Source organism: Phasianus colchicus, chromosome 6 (genome assembly GCF_987193195.1).
Source record: "Phasianus colchicus chromosome 6, bPhaCol1.hap1.1, whole genome shotgun sequence".
Classification (NCBI taxonomy): domain Eukaryota; kingdom Metazoa; phylum Chordata; class Aves; order Galliformes; family Phasianidae; genus Phasianus; species Phasianus colchicus.
In genome coordinates, this window is record NC_143441.1 from 52,613,667 (window position 1) to 52,632,460 (window position 18,794).

General features: G+C 41.2%; 1 protein-coding gene across 3 annotated transcripts in view; it reads right to left on the minus strand.

The window, feature by feature from the left end:
• Positions 1 to 18,794, minus strand: part of MINDY4 (MINDY lysine 48 deubiquitinase 4) — a 154,655-nt gene that overhangs the window by 133,960 nt on the left and 1,901 nt on the right. For 2 of the 3 annotated variants that reach the window (XM_090143288.1, XM_031608268.2), the window contains exons 2-5: positions 16,996 to 17,115; positions 15,751 to 15,959; positions 12,437 to 12,695; positions 10,838 to 11,253 (exon numbers count right to left, since the gene is read on the minus strand). In XM_090143288.1, coding sequence (XP_089999414.1) covers positions 10,838 to 11,253; positions 12,437 to 12,695; positions 15,751 to 15,959; positions 16,996 to 17,115 — 1,004 coding nt within the window. Of the gene's footprint in view, positions 1 to 10,837; positions 11,254 to 12,436; positions 12,696 to 15,750; positions 15,960 to 16,995; positions 17,116 to 18,350; positions 18,664 to 18,794 lie in introns of those variants that run through there. The other variant, XM_090143289.1, reaches the window with a different exon arrangement.

The following is an 18,794-nucleotide window of genomic DNA, read 5'->3' on the forward strand; positions in this document are numbered from 1 at the left end:
ATACCAAAATGAATTCAGAACTCAGGAAAAGTTTCAAATAACCGTTGTAAAAAGATGATCTTTTTCTTTTTTTTTTTTTTTTTACAAGAGCAGCGCTGTACCACTGGCCTTTGCTTTGGAAAAAATGGTCTTGCACTGACAGACCTTTCAGAAATAGTATGGGATAATTTCCTCAGCAACATCCTTTGTGTGCATGATATTATTATAGCAACAACTGCTGTCATATCACATACTTTCCATTAACTTAATTTCCTTTTTCAGTATGTGGAAGATGAATGAAAACAGAACACACACACACATTACACTCAATATTCTTCCAGTTTAAAATCTTTTTGGTACATTGACAGTCTTTGGTATTAAAATAATAGAAACACCTCTCTTTCTGTGTACATCCATGTTAAAAAGGATGAAATGTGCACAGCCACAATTAAGAAAATATAGAACACAAATAAAAACCACCACATTACTAAGGATTAAGGGTAAAAATAAATCAGATGTCCAACAGGTAAGCATAGATAAGAGAACCTAGAGCAAATACATACAGTGCTATTTGTACTGAATTCCCACTGAACAAACAGTACTTTCTGCTAATACTGGATTCCAACTCAGACTTCTTTCTGCCACTTGCTGTTATTTTCATCTCTCCTGGTCAGAGGAGTCTCAACGACACTCAATTTGCAAATAACCTGTTTTTCAGCCAAGTACTGATGCCACTGAACTGCACTTAGGCTCAAACAGAATCCACATTCTTGTTTTGTCTGAGTTTGCAAACTATTGTCTCTTGTTTCCTAGAGAATAATGCGTTTCCCTCCGAGGTCAACCCATTTGGATCTGGTTTTCAAAACAGAGCTATTAATGCTAAAGAATACAGCACTATCATTTACAGCTATTGACCAGGTCTGGAAGGAGACAGGATTTAGCACACACCTCCACTAATCCATACTGTTTCTCGTTTCCATGTTTCCTAACATGGGTCTGACCCACACCATCCAAGATTCTCCCAAGCAATGCCCAAAGAGAGCTCACAGAATGGCATGCTGCCATTTTGCAGCAGGACTGGCTCCTTCTTTGCTCTACCAACACCACCCCAGGAGGATTCATGTCCTCAAACATCCCACCATGCCATACTGCCCTTTATTTTCATTTTACAAAAGCACTCCTCCTGAGGGTGCATCAACAAACTGACATAATTTCAGAGCCAATTCTCTCCAGCTCAACAAACCAGCTCACAAACAGGAAACAAAATTATATTTTATAGCCACAATAGGAGACCTGGAAGAGATCTAAAGTCAAATGCTACATCATGCAAACACAACCAGGATACAGCAAGAAGAGTCACTGTACCTGGTTCTGTTTCACTTAGCAGCACAGACTTAAGTACAGAATTTCAGTACAGAAGGAGGCCAAGCAACGTGTGGTTAATTACACTTTTCCATTAGGAATGCCATTCCCACTACATCAACATTACAATCAAGGAAGTCAATGAGTTATCAGAAAAGTTATTAGTCTCCATTTATATTTTACTGCACTTTGCTATATAGAAAGCTCAGGATTTAAATATGAATTTAGTCAGTGTGGACATGGGTGTTGAAAACAAGTGCTGATGTCTAGCAATCACAAATACAAGGACAGGATCTACCTTTTAGTGCTCTTGCTTCTCCTATATATCCTTACATACACGTCCCTCAGCTCTCTGTCACTTTGATGGTCTCCATCAGCGTACCGAGCTCCGTAACGCACAGATTTCCCACTTCATACATGGAAAAAATTGAGGCTGATTAACTTGAGAGGATGATTTTCACAGCACTAGCTGAAGCAAACCAGCCTAGGTGTTGCTATAATTATCCTGTCACAGTTCAAAAGAGTCATAAGCAACTTACACATCCTTCTCCAAACTTAAACCCTGGTGCATTAAGCAGTTAATAGGAAGACATCATGTCAATACCCATCAGCTGCTTGAAACAGTGTTTAGATCTGAGTGATTGTCACGGCATGACAAAGGGTACGGGATTCAATTTGCAGATTAAGAAACCTAAATTTAGTTGCCTACATATTTGGGTGTCAACATTCCCATGATAATTGATTCATGACTGAGTCAGCACTCAGGAGGCTCAAGCCAAGAGCTTCAAAAGCCTTTCAGACAACTAAGTATATGTGCCAACAAGTAGGAACTCAGGCATCTGGATTTACATAAGGTCCCTTAGGTACCTCATCCTACCTGGCCTCAACCACTGCTTCAGCAGGATTTGGATTTTTTGCTAGCATCATTAGATGTCTTCAGTACCTTAGAGTCTCACATGGCAATATATGCCTATGTTTAAGCTGACATTAAGTTAGTATTCTTGATTAATTTTTGTCCCAAGTACTTCCCAGTAGCGTTTCATCCGAAAAATGTGTAAATGAAAATAAAGCTGACTACGGCACAAGGACCATTTTTGGTAACACTACTGCTTTCTGGTGAGTATAAAAGACGTTGGTTATACACCCGTTCCTGGAAAAACCATGCCCTGAATGCAAAGTGCTTTGATTTCTCAAGGCAGAAGGAAATTCCTATCAGGCTGAGGAAAGCGCTGACATCAAAGATTGATGTCGGGTGTTTTCTGGTTAAGTGGGGTATTTTTGCCGATGGAGGTTATTCAAAAGTTCTCTCCCTAAGGTTTCTCAAAACACTGTCGGGACATTTATTGCAATTTCCATTTCAGCAGATGGTTACAGCTCCAGGAAAATTTATTGTACATGTAAAACCGTACGGTTAGAATGCTGAGGAAGGGGGAAGTCATCTGTCATGGCAGAAAAATGGGACAGGAAGAAAATATGTTTCATTATAAACATCCTATACAGTACTTTCTCTAAATATTTGAACATTCCTATCTGATTCTCAGGTATTGTAGAAAACAGTTTACACAGAAGAGCTGAACAAGCAGAAAAAGCAGTTATCTTCACAATAACCCATGTGCATTCCACTGTTTCCTATTTACATTACTGTATATATAGGTAAAGAAACAAACTGGCTTAAAATAAAAACATTGATCACCAGCAGCTTTAAGGCTACTGTGTTGGGAAAACTTATTGTCACTGCTCGATGAAAACAGCTTTTTCTACTGGACGTGTGCCTTTTCTGCATGGCAACTTACAGTGCCAGAAGGATGCCTGGAGGTCACAGTTATACCATCTTGTGCACTATGCTTCAACAGAAGTATAGAGAAAGTAGGATAATGAAAGCGTAGCTTGACCATTCACACACCCATCAAAGATTTTTTGGCATGGCACCCCCACACAGCATTATAAAGACACACAACAACACATTTTAACTGATCATTACAACCCCCGGTTCAAATAAACCATCAAAATAAACACTTATCAATAAAACAAGAGGGCTAAAATTCCTTTAAATACAGATGATCCAAGACATCAGCAAAGAGATACAGCATAAAGCACATGATGGGCTCCCAGTGCTCAACACTCAATTAATTCACACCACTGGAGGTGAGTACCACCTCCCATTTTGTTTGCCATATGAAGTATACATTCCTTTTGGTTTTGGCCTTCAACTTTCAGGCCATTTATTTTTAAAGATGTGGAAAGTTCTTGGCCTTCCATTTCCCATTAGAAACCTTCCATTTTTAAGAGTAAACTGACAGACTTTAGCAAAATAAATTCTCTTCCTGAAAGCTGATGTCAGATGTCAACTGGAAGAAGACAACAGCTTACACTGAAGGGTGGGCTTCATCTTAGAACTCATTTTACTATGAAAACTCAAACACAGAGAACAGCCTACTGGCAAACGCGTGCACTGTCCTATTACAGCAGCCTTAGGGAAGTAGTGCAGAGGTGAAAACAAATTCCTTCTGCTTCTTGCAATCAGTGTTTTTTGTTGTTTTTTTTTAAGGAGGAGGAAATTTCTTGTGCTTCTTCCAGTAGTGTGATGTTCTGCCCATTAAAAGGGGATGCATGCTGTTTGCTCTTGGTTTAAATCCGAGAAGATCTAAAGCCCTGGTATGTACACATGAGCCGGGCAACTTCTCAATGACTGAATGCATTTTAGGCACAGGCTGGACACTTCCAATTTGACATCCTTTCCAAAAACTAAATAAAACAAACAAAAAAAAAAATGATACAGAAGCCATTTGCCATTTCCAGTAATTGCACAGCACCTCTTCCCATGGAGTGCTGGAAAAATACTAAAAGGGCAAATGGCAGTACACACAGATGTTATGTCGGAGGCTCTGATGCCATAAATCCATTGGCACAAAACAAGAATCACAATAGTTCATTACTTTTATTTTAGGCTCTTTTTTCCTGTCCAAGCATTATGTTATAAGATGTGTTATGCAACTCCAGATTCTTGAAGGTTTTCACTACTGAGTGGTTTGACAAGTGCAGTTTCTCTGTCTCCATCTTTGTATATAGGCTAATTAAACCCACCGTCCCTAAATATGACCCCATTCTTTTTTTCACAGTGGTTCTCCTGATTGCTAGTTGCAAGGATCAGACATCCCCCACTGGTGGTAGAGCACATCCCAGTGAGGGCTGTGCTTCATCTCTCATTGAAGGTGCCAACCACACTGTTCTCACTGTGCTTCTTGGCTACCCAGCAACACCAAAGTACTGGCAAAGGCTTGGGATGACGCCACGTGCTTCTTCGTGTGGCTTAAGGCAATGCCCAGTGCTATGCACAGATCTCAGACAAAATGGAAGGAAACGTGCAAAGGTGATTTGCTATTAGATTGCTCCAGCTTTGCATTTCTTCCCGTTCTTTTATCTGAAATACTGAATTCTGACTAAGCCCGCATTTCCTAGAAGTGTCACCATTGCCCATTACATCCTCTTCCTCTTCTAGTGGGAGAAATTAATTCCTCAGACATTGCTCATACACGTCACATGTCCCCAAGCATGCTGGTAGTACATGAAATACCACACCAAAGCAATTGGTATTTTACGACTCCTCTAGCTTATAAAAACATGGTGACTTGAACTCAGTCCTCACTCCATAGAACTGGCTCTCAAGGTGATGAGCACTTTTAGGAATCTCATAGGACCAAAACTCAATTACTTAACAAAAAGCCAGATGCCATTTTAGACAAAGTAATCTCATCCAGTACTCCAATTCTATGAGTAGCAGTGAAGCATTACAGCCCACTGGGCAAACAAAACAGAATTAAAACTATTAATTATGCCCAGAAAAGCTATTTTTACACCAAAACTTTGACCTGTTCAGGACGCTGATAGAAAGGGTCCCTTGGGAGGCAGTCCATACATTAAAAGTAAGAGGATGTCCAAGGAAAATCTCCATTCTTTATAGGACGAGGCAGAGAACCACGACCACTGAGGATAAGGAAAAGGCTGAGATTCTCAATGCCATCTTCACATCCGTCTTTAATAGTCAGACCAGTTATCCTCGGGGTACTCTGCCTCCTGACCTGGAAAACTACGGTGGGGAGCAGAAAAAAGCCAGCAGAAAAGACTGGAGCCAGTCACAACTATTGGGTAAAGAATGTGCAGTTAACAACTTTGCTGGAACTAGATTTCTTGAGTTGGAAATTCAATTTAATTTTAAAAATACAAATAAAACTGAAATATTGATTAGTATTCTTTATCTATTTAAAAGAAGGTGGCTGCTCTGGCTCTCTTGTTTCAGTCATGAGTCATAGCTGAGAAGGTACCTGCAGAGCTCACTTAGTCCAACCCCTCTGCTAAAAGCAGGTTACACCACTAAATCCTAAATCCTCACAGAAAAACAACAGCAAAAAAATCAGAGCAGAAGAGATAAAAATGCAAGCAGACAATAGCAGGTTTAGACCAAAAAAAAAGTCTGAAAGAGAACAAAGAGTATTTAGAAGTACTTTAACAGTGGTGAATATCTGTAGCAGAAACATCAGTCAGAAAAGCAACTTCAAGTTGGATAACAGGGCGGAAAACAAATCCTGGAGGAATGTAAAGGAAAAATTCCCTAGATTAAGGCTACTAGACACTGAAATGCATTCTCAGGGGAGAGGTGTCACTTGAACCACTTAAGAGTGGACTAGACGAAGTCTTGGAAGAAAGTATTACATCAAATTTTATATATAGTAATGAATAATCTGTCATAGAAGCAAATGACCTTGAAAGGTCTTTTCCATCTGTAGTTTCTATGGTTCTGTGAAATATGAGTAATGTTGCACTAAAGAACTTGGTATCTATGGCAATTCACTAACCCTACTCTATTTTGTTTGCATGCAGAGCACTGCTAGAAAAGGGCTTTTTTTCTAAACAATGAGGGATATTTTGGGAACCACTGAAGACTGCCACCTAAAGCAAAAAGTTGGTTGAGAGACCGCTTCAGGAAGAGAAATTCTGGCTCTGGACTCACAGGTACTTGATCTGCTGGTGGTAGAAATGAAGTGCAGCTGAGTTCCTTAGGTTTTGGTTGGAAAAGGCATCTTGAGGCCAAGCCACACAGTAATAAAACGTCCCTACTGTCAGAAATATCCATCTGCACTGGCAGACTTTGGAAAGGAAACCACTGGCTCACATTCGGTTTGCAGCCAAGCCTGGGGGCAAGGCGATGGAGAGTAGAGCAGAAGCAATTAGAAGAACTGGATAGCAAGGGGGACCTCGCAAACAAATGCTGAGTGGAGAATCAGTTGTCTTCCTCACTCTTGAAAGTGCTTTATAAATCTCTTGTTTTGGACAATGGGATCTACGGATAAGGTATTTTCATTTATTTGCCTTTCTGACAGCCATTCCCTCTTTGTTTCTATGAAGTGAGGGCAGCCAGATGTAGTGGTTTGCAACCCAGCTCACAGCAGGGGCTTGGAGCTTGATGACTTTAAGGTCTCCTCTAACCTCAGCCATTCTACCATGATTTTATGAAATTAACCACATGTCCTTAACTTCAGATCCAGGCTGCTAATTGCTTTTTTTCGTCCTGAGTCTTTGATTCAAAGTTTACACTTTTTTTTTTTCTTCTTTCATTTCTCTGATTTTAATTTCTATGCCATTTGCTAGACACTGAGAAAAGAACGGTTTGCTTTATACACGACAACTAGAAGTTCAGACACCTCAATATGTAGTTCTTAACTTCCAGAAGTGAAACAGAGGTCTTTGATAGTATCTGCCCATCCACTCAGCATAAGATGGTGCCAGTAGTACCCAGTGAGAACACAGCTGGCCAGCCCACATCGACCTGTTCAGAAACTATTCAGCTGAGAATGGGAGGGTTTCCACATCACCACCAAGCCTTACATTTGGATAGCTAAAGAGAATGGAAAACTAGAAGTGTACTTTAGATTCCGAGGTCATATGAGCAACAGGAGTAGCAGGTCTGTAGCTGAGATAACAGAATTGTTCCTCAGCTGCTATGAAGTTCTTTTTGACCAGTTTTGCTTGCTCAAGCTGTGAAACACGGGAAAACCTTCTAACACCATTTAACCTTCACAAAGTACTCATTATTCATCAGGCTTTTCCTGGAAAAGCAAGAGGATGATTTTAATCCAAGGCCAAGTGTTAAATACAACAGCTATTCTTTTTTTTCACAGTTCCCAAAGATCACAAATTCCATTCCACCACAGATCCTCATTCTTTATTCTGTGCACTCTGTTTGGTGATACATATTTCCCTGCTGGAGGTGATTCAGCATTAAGCAGAGGATATTTGAGGTGGCAGAGAATCATTCCTCGCAGCCATTCAATGTTCTGCCCAGCCGAAAAAACTCCATTTGCTGCCTTTTATCTGAATGTGTTCCTTCAACCTCATCTATTCCCATGGAACTGGTAAGATCAGAATAATAACTATGGGTACAGTAATTTTTCAGCTGGATTCTTGGATTGTTCGTTAACATTACGTATTTTTTTTAAATATTTTTTTTTTTAGTCCCATGAAAACCTCAGAGTCAAAAAAAAAAAAGTGATGGGTCATCCAAATTCTACTTGTGCACAGCTCACACTTCCCAGAGAACAGTCTCTGCCACCTCAAATATCCTCTGCTTAATGCTGAATCACCTCCAGCAGGAAAATATGTATCACCAAACAGAGAACGAGGGGTCAAGGAATTGTTGAACAGTAAGAAATACTGCTTTGAGAATGCATCAAAACCACCTGAAAGGATGGATGGGGTTTCAGATTCCTCACTGAAGTGGATCTGAAACAAAACATAATTTTCAATCTGTTAAGTCCTTACAATAGAAGGTTCTACATTCAATAATAGTTCTGCACACTGTATATGAGTTTATAAAACTCAGCTCCTGCATGACCAAGCATCACAATCTGATTCACTATTAATTACTTCTCCGTTAAAGCAAACCATTACCTCTGCAGATTTAATTCATGTATTTTTGTACAGACAGAAAAGCAGAAACACACCATGGCCACTGAAGCATTACACCTAAGCTATTAAAAGCAAAAGCCTCAGAACATGAAAAGTGAGACATCTGACTCCTGAGGAAAACCAGTTTGAAACTAATATTGAAATACTGCTCTCGTAATAATCCCCAGTGCCTCCCAACAGCTCTGCAAAGAGTGCAATAATCAAAGCAGGATGAATTGAGAGACCACGTTTGCTGCTGTTTGCTTACGGCGAAGGATGCCTGATAATTTGCTGCCACCTATATACTGCTCCCTTCTGGGTTAATTAAACATAAGGAGTTCTAAAATAAAGGCATTTACTACAATTGCACCTGGTACGTATGCAGGCTGTACAGCATACTGCTAATTAAAGTAAGTACTGTTAACTATTAGTAGGTATTGCTAAGTACTATCACTGTACAACACACTGCCTTTAGGGAATAACTCCTACTGACATGAAACAGAATCCAGTAATGACACAGAGGAGTATCACCATCCTAACAGCACAGAAGCTTCTGCTCCCCTATAAAACAAGGAAGAAAACAGATCCTTTGCTTTTAATTATTTGCAATCATTATTCTCCCTTTTATGAGGAGGGATTCAGATATCTTGTGAGGTACACAACTGAAGAGGAAGATGAACAAATTGCTCTTCACATCTGTCTTTGCAGTGAAAGGCATGTGGTATGCTCACTGTGTAATGGGAACACGTCTGCACAGAGATCAGCATTAAGTTCAGAGTATATCTGAAAAGGTAACACGTGCTTTCATATTAAAAGTCAGTATTTTATCCCAGCTGAGAGCAATTAGGTAATGTCTGCAGTTAAACACTGAACTTCTAAGCCATCCTTAGAGATATCTGAATTTGAAAGCAGATGCTCCCAGCTAAAGCATTTCAAAACATAAGCAGAGACTGCATCTGTATCATCAGTCTCTAACTGACTTCACTACATTTTTTTCATTTTACTCTAAAAAGAAACACCAGAAAGGCAAGAGGGTTTTTTCTTTTTGTTTTTTTCCTTTTTTCTTTTGTTTATTCATTTCCATATCTGTGTTGGTGTGCTGGTCTGCCATTTTGAAAGCTCCATGCTTAATGCCACCTTACTGACAAAACAGCAAAATTTCATCTATTAGAACCAAAACCAAAGATCCTCCAAATCTTATTTAGAACAAAGCTGCGGACTCCGGTACTCAGAAGTCTAATTTCACGTCAATAGTTTAAGATCAAAATACAAAGTCCCAAATCTGGCCTCTCAACACTGCCACCCCCTTCCACACACACTTCAGGCAGCAGCCAAGAATCAGAGTGTTGATGGAACAACAAGCACAGTTTGATGCCCATCATTTCTTTCCTTAAAACATGTGAGTCAAAATACTGTGGGATCTGTATTTCTGCAGTTAGGTATTTCTGCTCACTCCATTTGTAGGCATGCATTCAGTCCCATTCAGCTGGACTTTTGAAGGATGGCAGCATTTTGCTTTGGGTTTTTTGCTGGTTGGTTTGTTTTTTTCCTAAGGAGACAAGGGATGCTTGCAGCCTGCATGCAAGAGCAGCACATTTTGCACAGTACCAAAAGAAATGAAAAAGGAGAGCAAAATGGAAGGAAAAACGAGATTTGTCTGGCTTTATCTATGAGGAACAGGAATGAAATTTCAGATGCCTGCAAATGAACAAACTGCGTTTAAACCTAAATAGATTGTCAGCATTTAGATTAGCACTTCTGTCACTGGAGTCAGGAAGCAGTAACTGAGAATGGAAGAGGACTGAGATAAATACGTGCTCTTATATTGCATATATTTATGCCTCAAAATGCTCAAGAGCTCTGAAACAGCACAGGACTTTGCCAAAGGGACAGAAGCTTTGCAAGAGCCAGTCCTTACTTTGTATTGGTGTTTATTTGGAGTCTCACTTCCACTCTCTGTTACTTCCACTTAACTTCAGGAGTGTCAGCAGTCCCGCTGATTCCAGTGAGAGTTTTCATGAGCCCAGAGCTCAGCATGAATTCAAACCCTTTGCTGGCTATAAGTCATCCGGCAGGGCCATCCCACTTTTGCTTTGAGAACGATTTAAATGGACTCTGCTGAGGAAATAGCTCCCTCTTCTGCTCTTGTTGAGACCAAGTCCTCTGAAGGATTCTAGTGCAAGCTACTTACAACAGCGATAGAGCACAGTACTGCAGTGGTAATTAACGCTGTTTCTTAAGACGTAGATGACTCTGGAGGTGGGAGCAAACTTCTTATGTTACACGTGGCAGGGTCTGAGTTTGAGCTAGTAGCCCTCAGCTACCCTCATGTGCAGCAGAGAAACCAGCAGCTATGGGGTCTCTCCAGTGACAAGGAAAGGAAACCTGACTGGTTTGGGATGTCAAAATTAGCAAGTTAACTCTGAAAAATCTTCTCCCTTTCAGTATTTTCACCTCTTGCCTTTGATTCCCCTCAAAAAATCTCAATCTCTTTTAGACCTTCATCATACTTTCTTCTAACTTCTTACTACCACTTTCTTACACATAGTCTTACCTGTGGCCTGATAACCAGCTCTCACTTTTCTTGAGGGCCCTTTCTCTCTTCTCCCTTCCAGTCCCTGAATGTCTGTGCAGGGCACTGACTTTGAGGCTTTTCTCACCGCTGTCTGTACAAAAGCTTGGCACTGATTTTCTTTCCTCCATCCTGGTCCTCCCTCTTTCAGACAGCAGTTTGATAAAGGAGTCACACGTTTCCTTGGAGATGGTCCTTAGTTTTTCGGAAGCTGAACTCACATGTAAACTTGACAAAGTCCTTGAGGCAATCTCTGGGTTTACTTGTGCTGAGCATCCTTTATTTTCTTGGGAATCGACTTTTGGGGCACTCAGGTCGTTTTCTTCGTGTTTTTCACCCTTGAGCACTGCTGTGCTACTGATGCTGGTGGAGCGTTTTGACCTCCTTCTCTGCTGATCCTGCAAAGAAATGCCATTAAAACCATACATTAAGATTTGACGACTTTTACATAAATGTGGAAAGCTAAAAAACAAAACAACTCTATCAAGTAGCTACGGAGCTAGACAATTTCTTCATTATTAGGAATCAGGTTAAAGAGTAAATCAGGTAACTCTTCTGGATAATATAGGAGCAGATATATATTCTTACTTAAAATCTGAACAGTACTACAGATGCTATATACTGTAAAAACTTTCTTTTACCCAGGGACATCAACAAAAAAAGTCATAAAAACATTATTTTGGGGTTGTATTCAGAGAACGTCAAGACATATATGATATTTTACTGCCAAGACTGGCTGTTAAAGGTATCTAATCCTTTTTTTCCTGAACCAAAACTCTTTAGAAAAATGCAATTAATTTAACTTTCAATATTTGCTTCAGTATTAGCCAAATATAATGTTTAAAATACTTCATTTTCTCATTTTTATAAGCTTGATTGGACACAGGGGAAGCTCCTGTCTATATGAAAGAAGCGTGAAAGAAAAAAAAGAGAGAGAAAATATTTTTGGAATTGAGTTTTAAAAACACCTACTGATGAAATATATCTCATTTGGACAAGTTTAGAAACCTTGTTTTCTAAGTCCAAAGCTAATGATTAAACGTGGGGTTTCAGAAAAACCTGAGGAAATCAGGTGCCCACTTGAGGAGCTGTAGACACTTCTGAGGTAAAGAAGCAATTTCCTGAGGAAAATGGAAAATCTCAGCTCTCAAGAGAGATGTGATATCAAAAATGGAGAAGACTTAATAAAGAAATGCTGTAATGAAAGATCACAGATCTGTGTGCAGCGGCTGTTCCTGAAACAGCTTGAATTTCTGAATTAACAAAACCACTGCCGCAAATCAGCCCATCTTTTCATAATGCAGATTTAATGGATTAGCATGAAGAAGTAATATTAAGTTATTATAAGTTAATAAGTTAATTCTTCACAAATTACTTCATATCAGAAGGTCATATTCAAAGTCTCTGGTCATGCCCAGTACTTTATCGTGTTCAAGAAGCAGCTAGATGTTGTACTAAGGGACAACAGTGGTTTAGTGGTGAAATGCTGGTGGTAGGTGGATGGTTGGACTGGATGATCTTGGAGGTCTTTTCCAACCTTGGTGATTCTATGATTTATGATTTGGAAGGGTTAAAAATCACCTCTGGAGAACTTGCTCCTGGTCCAGCCATCACGCCTCTGACAATGAGACCAGACCTGGGTCTCTGCTTGTCCTTCACTGTGGCTTGCAGCTCTTCAGAAAGCACTGCTGATTTTAAATCCTCTTGACTACCCATTAACTTCTTATCCCCATCAGAGGTTAAGTGGCTGTTGCATATTGTCTCTGCGTGGCATTTTTCACTTTTGTGTTGATGTTTTCTGAATTGAAGGATTTTATCAGGTGGATTCTCAACATCGTGTCTACAATAAAGTAAAAGAAACAACACTATAAACAACGAAATGATGAGTAATGAAATCAATGAAAACAGCACCTTGGCAATTAAAGCACTAATTAAAGTGAAGTTACATAGAAGTGGCACTCAAATACAATTACTTCTCACTTTAACATCTATAGGTAGGTCTTCAAGTGATCATTTCAATATCATTATCATGCATGACAATTCGTGACAATATGCATACCACTTTTGTCAAGTCCGGAGCTACCACAAACAGTTCCCACTTCTTTACCATCAGCTTGAAGAGCTGTTAGAAAATTTGATAATATTTTTGTCAGCATCCTTTGAACTGACTTCCTTCACACTTTGGGGGAATGGCTTCAAGTTGCACTAGAGGAGGTTCAGGTTGTATATTAGGAACAATTTCTTCTCTGAACTAGTGGTCAGGCACTGGAATGGCTGCCCAGGCAGGTGGGGGGAGTCACTGTCCCTAAGGGTCTTCAAGAAATGTTTAGATGTGTCACTAAGGGACACAGTTTTGTGGGGAAATATTGATGGTAGGTGGATGGTTGGAATGGATCAGGAGGTCTCTTCCAACTTTGGTGATTCTGTGACTCTGTGTTTCTGTGATAATCTGGGTAACCTGAAAATGATGGCCTTCTTTTACAATAACTGCCCTTTAACTTTTGTTTTTAACTCTAGGATGTTTTTCTCCATCGTATTTCATAGCTAAGCAATTCCATGAGCTGAAGCATCTTGTATCACATAAACATTCGTTTCACTTAACCAGTTAAAACTATTGGATCTTTTTAGTAGTTAGTTACTCCTTATACTGCAAAGACAACCTTCATATTTAAACAGAAGGGTGCAGGATCAGTCTCTGAGAGCATTAGGAAATCTGAGGACTGCTACTCTTTACTTTGAACCATTTGTCATTGCCAAAGGGCACAAATTAGGTATCATTTTAACAGTTGTTGACATTAAAAAAAATAATCTTGAGATCAGGTAAAAGGAAAGAGTTTGAAGCTGAACTCTTACATAAGGAATTTGTCTGATTATAATCACCACTCCTACCTGCCTTGTTAAAAATTAACCAGGTAGTTACGATTAGAATTATCATAACTATTAAAATTAAAATTAAAATTATTTTCAGGCTCTGGCTGCTTGACCATGGTCTGATTTCTCCATGGCCAGAGGGATGGAAACAGCTTAGGGGATCACAGAACCCTGCTTCTGCCACACTATTTCTCTTCCTGATTCATTTTGTAGGTAGAAAAAAAGACATGCCCAGAAAGGCATAAAGTAGTAAATAACAGGAACTCCCCTCATGAGCACCAGCTCCACACGCCATGATGGCAGCAGCCCTTCCTCACATACAAGTGTTGTCCCCTCACCCCTCACTCATTTGTGTTACATTTGCACGTGCAGTTTTCCATTGCCTTTTCATGTGTTCATCTATATATATACAGCATGTATCTTTTTGGGGAAAAGGTGTCAGTGTGGGGGTGTGCGTGATTAACTCGATGAGCACAACACCAACATCTCCCACCCCAGAGGGAAACCACTGGAGGACTAAAGCCATAGAGTGCTCTCCAGCACAAGACAGAGCGGCACCTCAACGCATCACTTCCGGAGCAATGGGGGCCCCTCTGGCCCGGCAGCAGCGCGCTCTCTGTGGTCACTCCCTCTCGCTCTGGCCCTACGGGCAGGGCTGGCAACGCGCATGCGCCTTCCGGGCTCTCAGTAGCTGTGAGGCGGGGGGGGGGGGGGGGGGGAGGTTTTGTTGGGGGCGGGAAAGGGCTGCGTTGCTGCTATTCGATATAAGAGAGACTTGTTAGGGGCTTCCTAGGAAGCAATAGAAGAAGGGGAACGGGCAGAAACTGGAAGACAGGGTGTTCCAAATACAGGGAAAAACAATCAGAGTGATGGAGCACTGGAGCTGGCTGCCCAGAGAGCTGGGTCTGCTTATAATCAGGATCTGTCTGGGCACCTTCCTGCACTACATGCTGTAGGGAACCTGCTTTGGGGTGCTTGGACTCGATGATCTCCACAGGTCCCTTCCAACCCCTGCAGTGTCTGATCAGTTCTTAGCTGGTTGTGTCAGTTCTTGTTTCCTTCCCCACTGAGCAAGGACTTGCTGGAGTTCTGCAAGTGCTAACGCTTGCTTTTACAATGCTGCTTTTACAATGAGGAATAAAATTAGGTGTACTCCCTGAGAGTCAAAGCTGGGAAGTTGAATTTCTGTTCTGTGTTCATTTTAAAAGTTTTCTGTTGAAGCACAGCTGGTGCTATTGCTCTCAGATGCTAATAAATGGCATTGGAAGACTTGGCTTCATGCTGTTTCCATATGCTTTTGTTGATGGAAATAACTTATACTGTTGGCAGCAATGCTGAATGTAAGATGGTAGGGCTTGGTTTAGACTCTAAGCACTGACGTGTCTGTAGTTTTGAGTGCAGGTGGTTCATTTTTCATTAGACTGTACTGAATACTTTCCAGTTTACCAGGCATAAAAGCTCAGGTTTTTTCATCTTAATTCCATCTTTCAGTCAGTGAAGAACATGCAAGTCTTTGTAATTGCCAGGGAGCATAAAAGAGCATTTTTTGAAGGAAGATGGCAGTAATGCAAATTCTGCGATAACTAACCAAAGATGGTGTTGCTGAGGATGTTGTAGAATCACAGAATATCCTAAGCTGGAAGGGACCCATAAGGGTCATAGAATCATAGAATGGCCAGGGTTGCAAAGGATCCCAACGCTCATCCAGTTCCAACCCCCTGCTGTGTGCAGGTCGCCAACCAGCAGCCCAGGCTGCCCAGAGCCACATCCAGCCTGGCCTTGGATGCCTGCAGGGATGGGGCATCCACAGCCTCCTTGGGCAACCTGTTCCAGTGCCTCACCACCCTCTGGCTGAAAGACTTCCTCCTAATGTCTAACCAGAGGATTAAGGATCATTGAGTCCAACTCCCGCCTCTGCACAGGACCACCCCAAAAATCAGACCATATATATCATATAAACCATTCAACACTGTTTCACTTAATGGGAAGAAGACTGGCCAAAGCAAGGAGGAATAAGGCAGTACCTGGAGGTTTGAGTTTTGCTGTCACGAGGCAGGCTGGCATTTCCACATGCACGTTCTTCATCTGAGAGATCAGGTGGATGGGATGTTGAGCTCTTACTTTGAGAAACTGTCAGTGCAGAACTTGAACTGGTGCTCCTGGAGGTCCCACGGTGCTCAAGGAAATAATTAGTAATGATTTCAAGAAGTGTTTTCAGAGGGTTCTCCTTGGCCTGTTTGAGAAGAAAAATAAAGTTTTTGGTTGCTGCTGAGAACCTGTTAGTCCTGCTGCAATCTAAGAAGGAGTTATTATACTGTACAGCAGCTGAACATGTTAACAGTTTCCTAGAGTCTGGTGGTTATAAATGATATGGCTGTACAGACAACACAGGAAGAAATCATAGAACCACAGAATCACCAATGTTGGGAGAGACCTCCAAGATCATCCAATCCAACCACCAATATATCCACTAAACCATATCCTTCAGTACAACATCTGGACGTTTCTTAAACACTTCCAGGGACAGTGATTCCACCTCCAAGGAAGGAGATGTCAGCTAGGAAATATCAAGAGCTTAAAGGTGTGTGTGTGTGTTAAATGAAGTAATAAGGTGTGATTGTGAAGGAAGTCTAGGAACTCCTGGAGTTGGCAATAATTCCATGTCTTGGACCTCATGAAATTCATAGCTTTGCTGTGAGTTTGCACATGCAGTGCTGTATTCATCAAACACGAGTTGCTGGAGTTAATTGCATCATCCTGCAGGCTGTTGGCTAGACATTCCTGCCTTAAACTGTGAATAGTTAGGATTGGATCTAAGCACTAATTGGAAATCATCTACTGATGGCTTTGACATAAAAGATTGTGGCCTGTATTACATTTCAAGGAATGATAAATGCTGAGTGCAGTTCTGTCTGTCAGGTCATACATAAAGTTGTAAATAGAAATGGAAATGCAGAGCTATTTCCAAAATGGAATATTCTAGATGTAATGATGTAAAAGATGTTAAAGTGAATAAATGCTCCTGGTTTATTGGAAGCTGCATTTAGTAACGAGGGCTCACTGCCAGGTTCTCAGCTTAGTCCTGTGAGCTGTAATGCAATCTCACCATGGAGGTGAGACGGAGACCTCTAAGCATATCCACAGCAGTGCAGCACCAGACCCAGGCTCCAGTTCTCTGCACTGTGCACATACACTGCTGCCTTGATCTGTTTGACCCAGTTCTATGGGACCTGAGACCAGACTGTGAGGAGAAACACCTCTTCCTTTACCTTGTTCTGTTTGTACAGGGAATGCAAATGCAGGACATTTCGAAGCTCATTCCTATTATTGATGCTAAGTGCAGAACGTGGGAGCTCCCGGTCCATGGTGCTGATGGTTTTCTTCAGACCCTGAAGACAAGCAGGAGATTTTAGAGTCACAGAATCATTAAAGGGCGTAAATCACCTCTAAGACACCAGCCTAACCCTATCATGACTCTCAGTGCCACATCTCCATGGTTACTTGATTGTGCAGGCTGGATATACTAGATTCCTACTGCTTCCACTGGCACAGATTGCCCGAGGAGGTTGTGGATGCCCCATCCCTGCAGGCATTCGAGGCCAGGCTGGATGTGGCTCTGGGCAGCCTGGTCCTGGCAACCCTGCACATAGCAGGGGGGTGGAACTAGATGATGTTTAAGGTCCTTTTCAACCCAGGCCATTCTATGATCTATGATTCCTGCGTGGATTTGGGAGGAGAAGGACACAGAACAGCTAACAAAAGCTTTTATTGCTGACTTTGTTGGATGCAAGCTGAAGCTTCTGGATACATTAAAATGGAAGTAATTACAAGCTAAGCCTTAAAACCTGCACTTTAATTATACAGTTTTGCATTTCTACAGCCCAAAGATGTAAAAGGAGTTCTGGTGGAAATGCTGTCTGTGCAGAATTTACCAAACTTGGGAAAACAAACAAAACAGAGCTACTCCATGCAGCTGACTGCAGCTACTTAACAGCTCAATAAGATTGGCCTGTGCAATTAATTGCATCTGAGCTATGTAATTACAAAATCTAAATTTCAGGTGTGTTCTATTTTTTGGCAGGTTTTTCAGAACCTTTATCTTGCTCTTCACCCTGTTTTCAGGATAACCTGACCAGGTTGGAAGTCAGCTGGATCCTCATTGCATCAATTAGTTTGGGCTCTTCCTGCAACCCAGTACAGAGAATGAGACAGTCCTGCAATTAAAATGCAATGAGTGATAAGCTGCATGGTCAGTTTTACCAGCAGAGCACTCCCTGTCCTTTTATGCTTTTAGTCAGCATTATGTTTATTTAAGTCAGAAATGTGAAGGTGTTTCATTTGAGAAATCTCTGTATTCAGATTCAGAATTTGGGGTATTGCTCTGCTAATGCTGGAACTTAAAAGGCAAGTGATTATTTCTGCATTAGAAATCAGGTTGGCAACACTGAAAATAAGCATTTGAAAGCTGGATGCAGGATAGGTGGAAGAAAGCGAGGTTGGCAGGATGCTTCTTAGCACAGCTGTGTCTTATGTTCTGTACAAGGCAACTCATTCCCGAGCTGGTGGGACACGTGCAATATTTCCTTTGGATTCTGCTTAAATACAAAGTAGGAGGTAATTTCACCTGGAAACATGAAGGTGTCTTTTCCTCGGCTCACAGCCCACATCCCAGTTATTTCCTTTACATCAGGTTCTGTGACAAACACAGTGGTCACTTTCTATTCCTTCCTCCATGGGCAAATCCACTGCCTGCAGAGCCGCAGTAAAAGACATCTGTTTTCTCTATGACTACTTCCTTTTGTTTTGTTTTAGTATTTGTGTGCATCACTTGTAAAAAACAAGGACCGTAGGTGATGAAGGAGGGGTGAAAAAAAGCTTAAAACCGCATTTCTTGGCTTAAGTTTTTGGGTTTTGTTTTGTTTTTTTTTCGCAGGCACGTGTAGGAATGAATCAGATTTTCGCAGGCAGGCAGGCAGCCGCCTTCCACGGTCAGCAATGAGCGGGCATTGTGGGAGATGTAGTGCAGATCCGTGCCCCGCAGCCCGCTGCTCTCCAGGACTTACGGCTG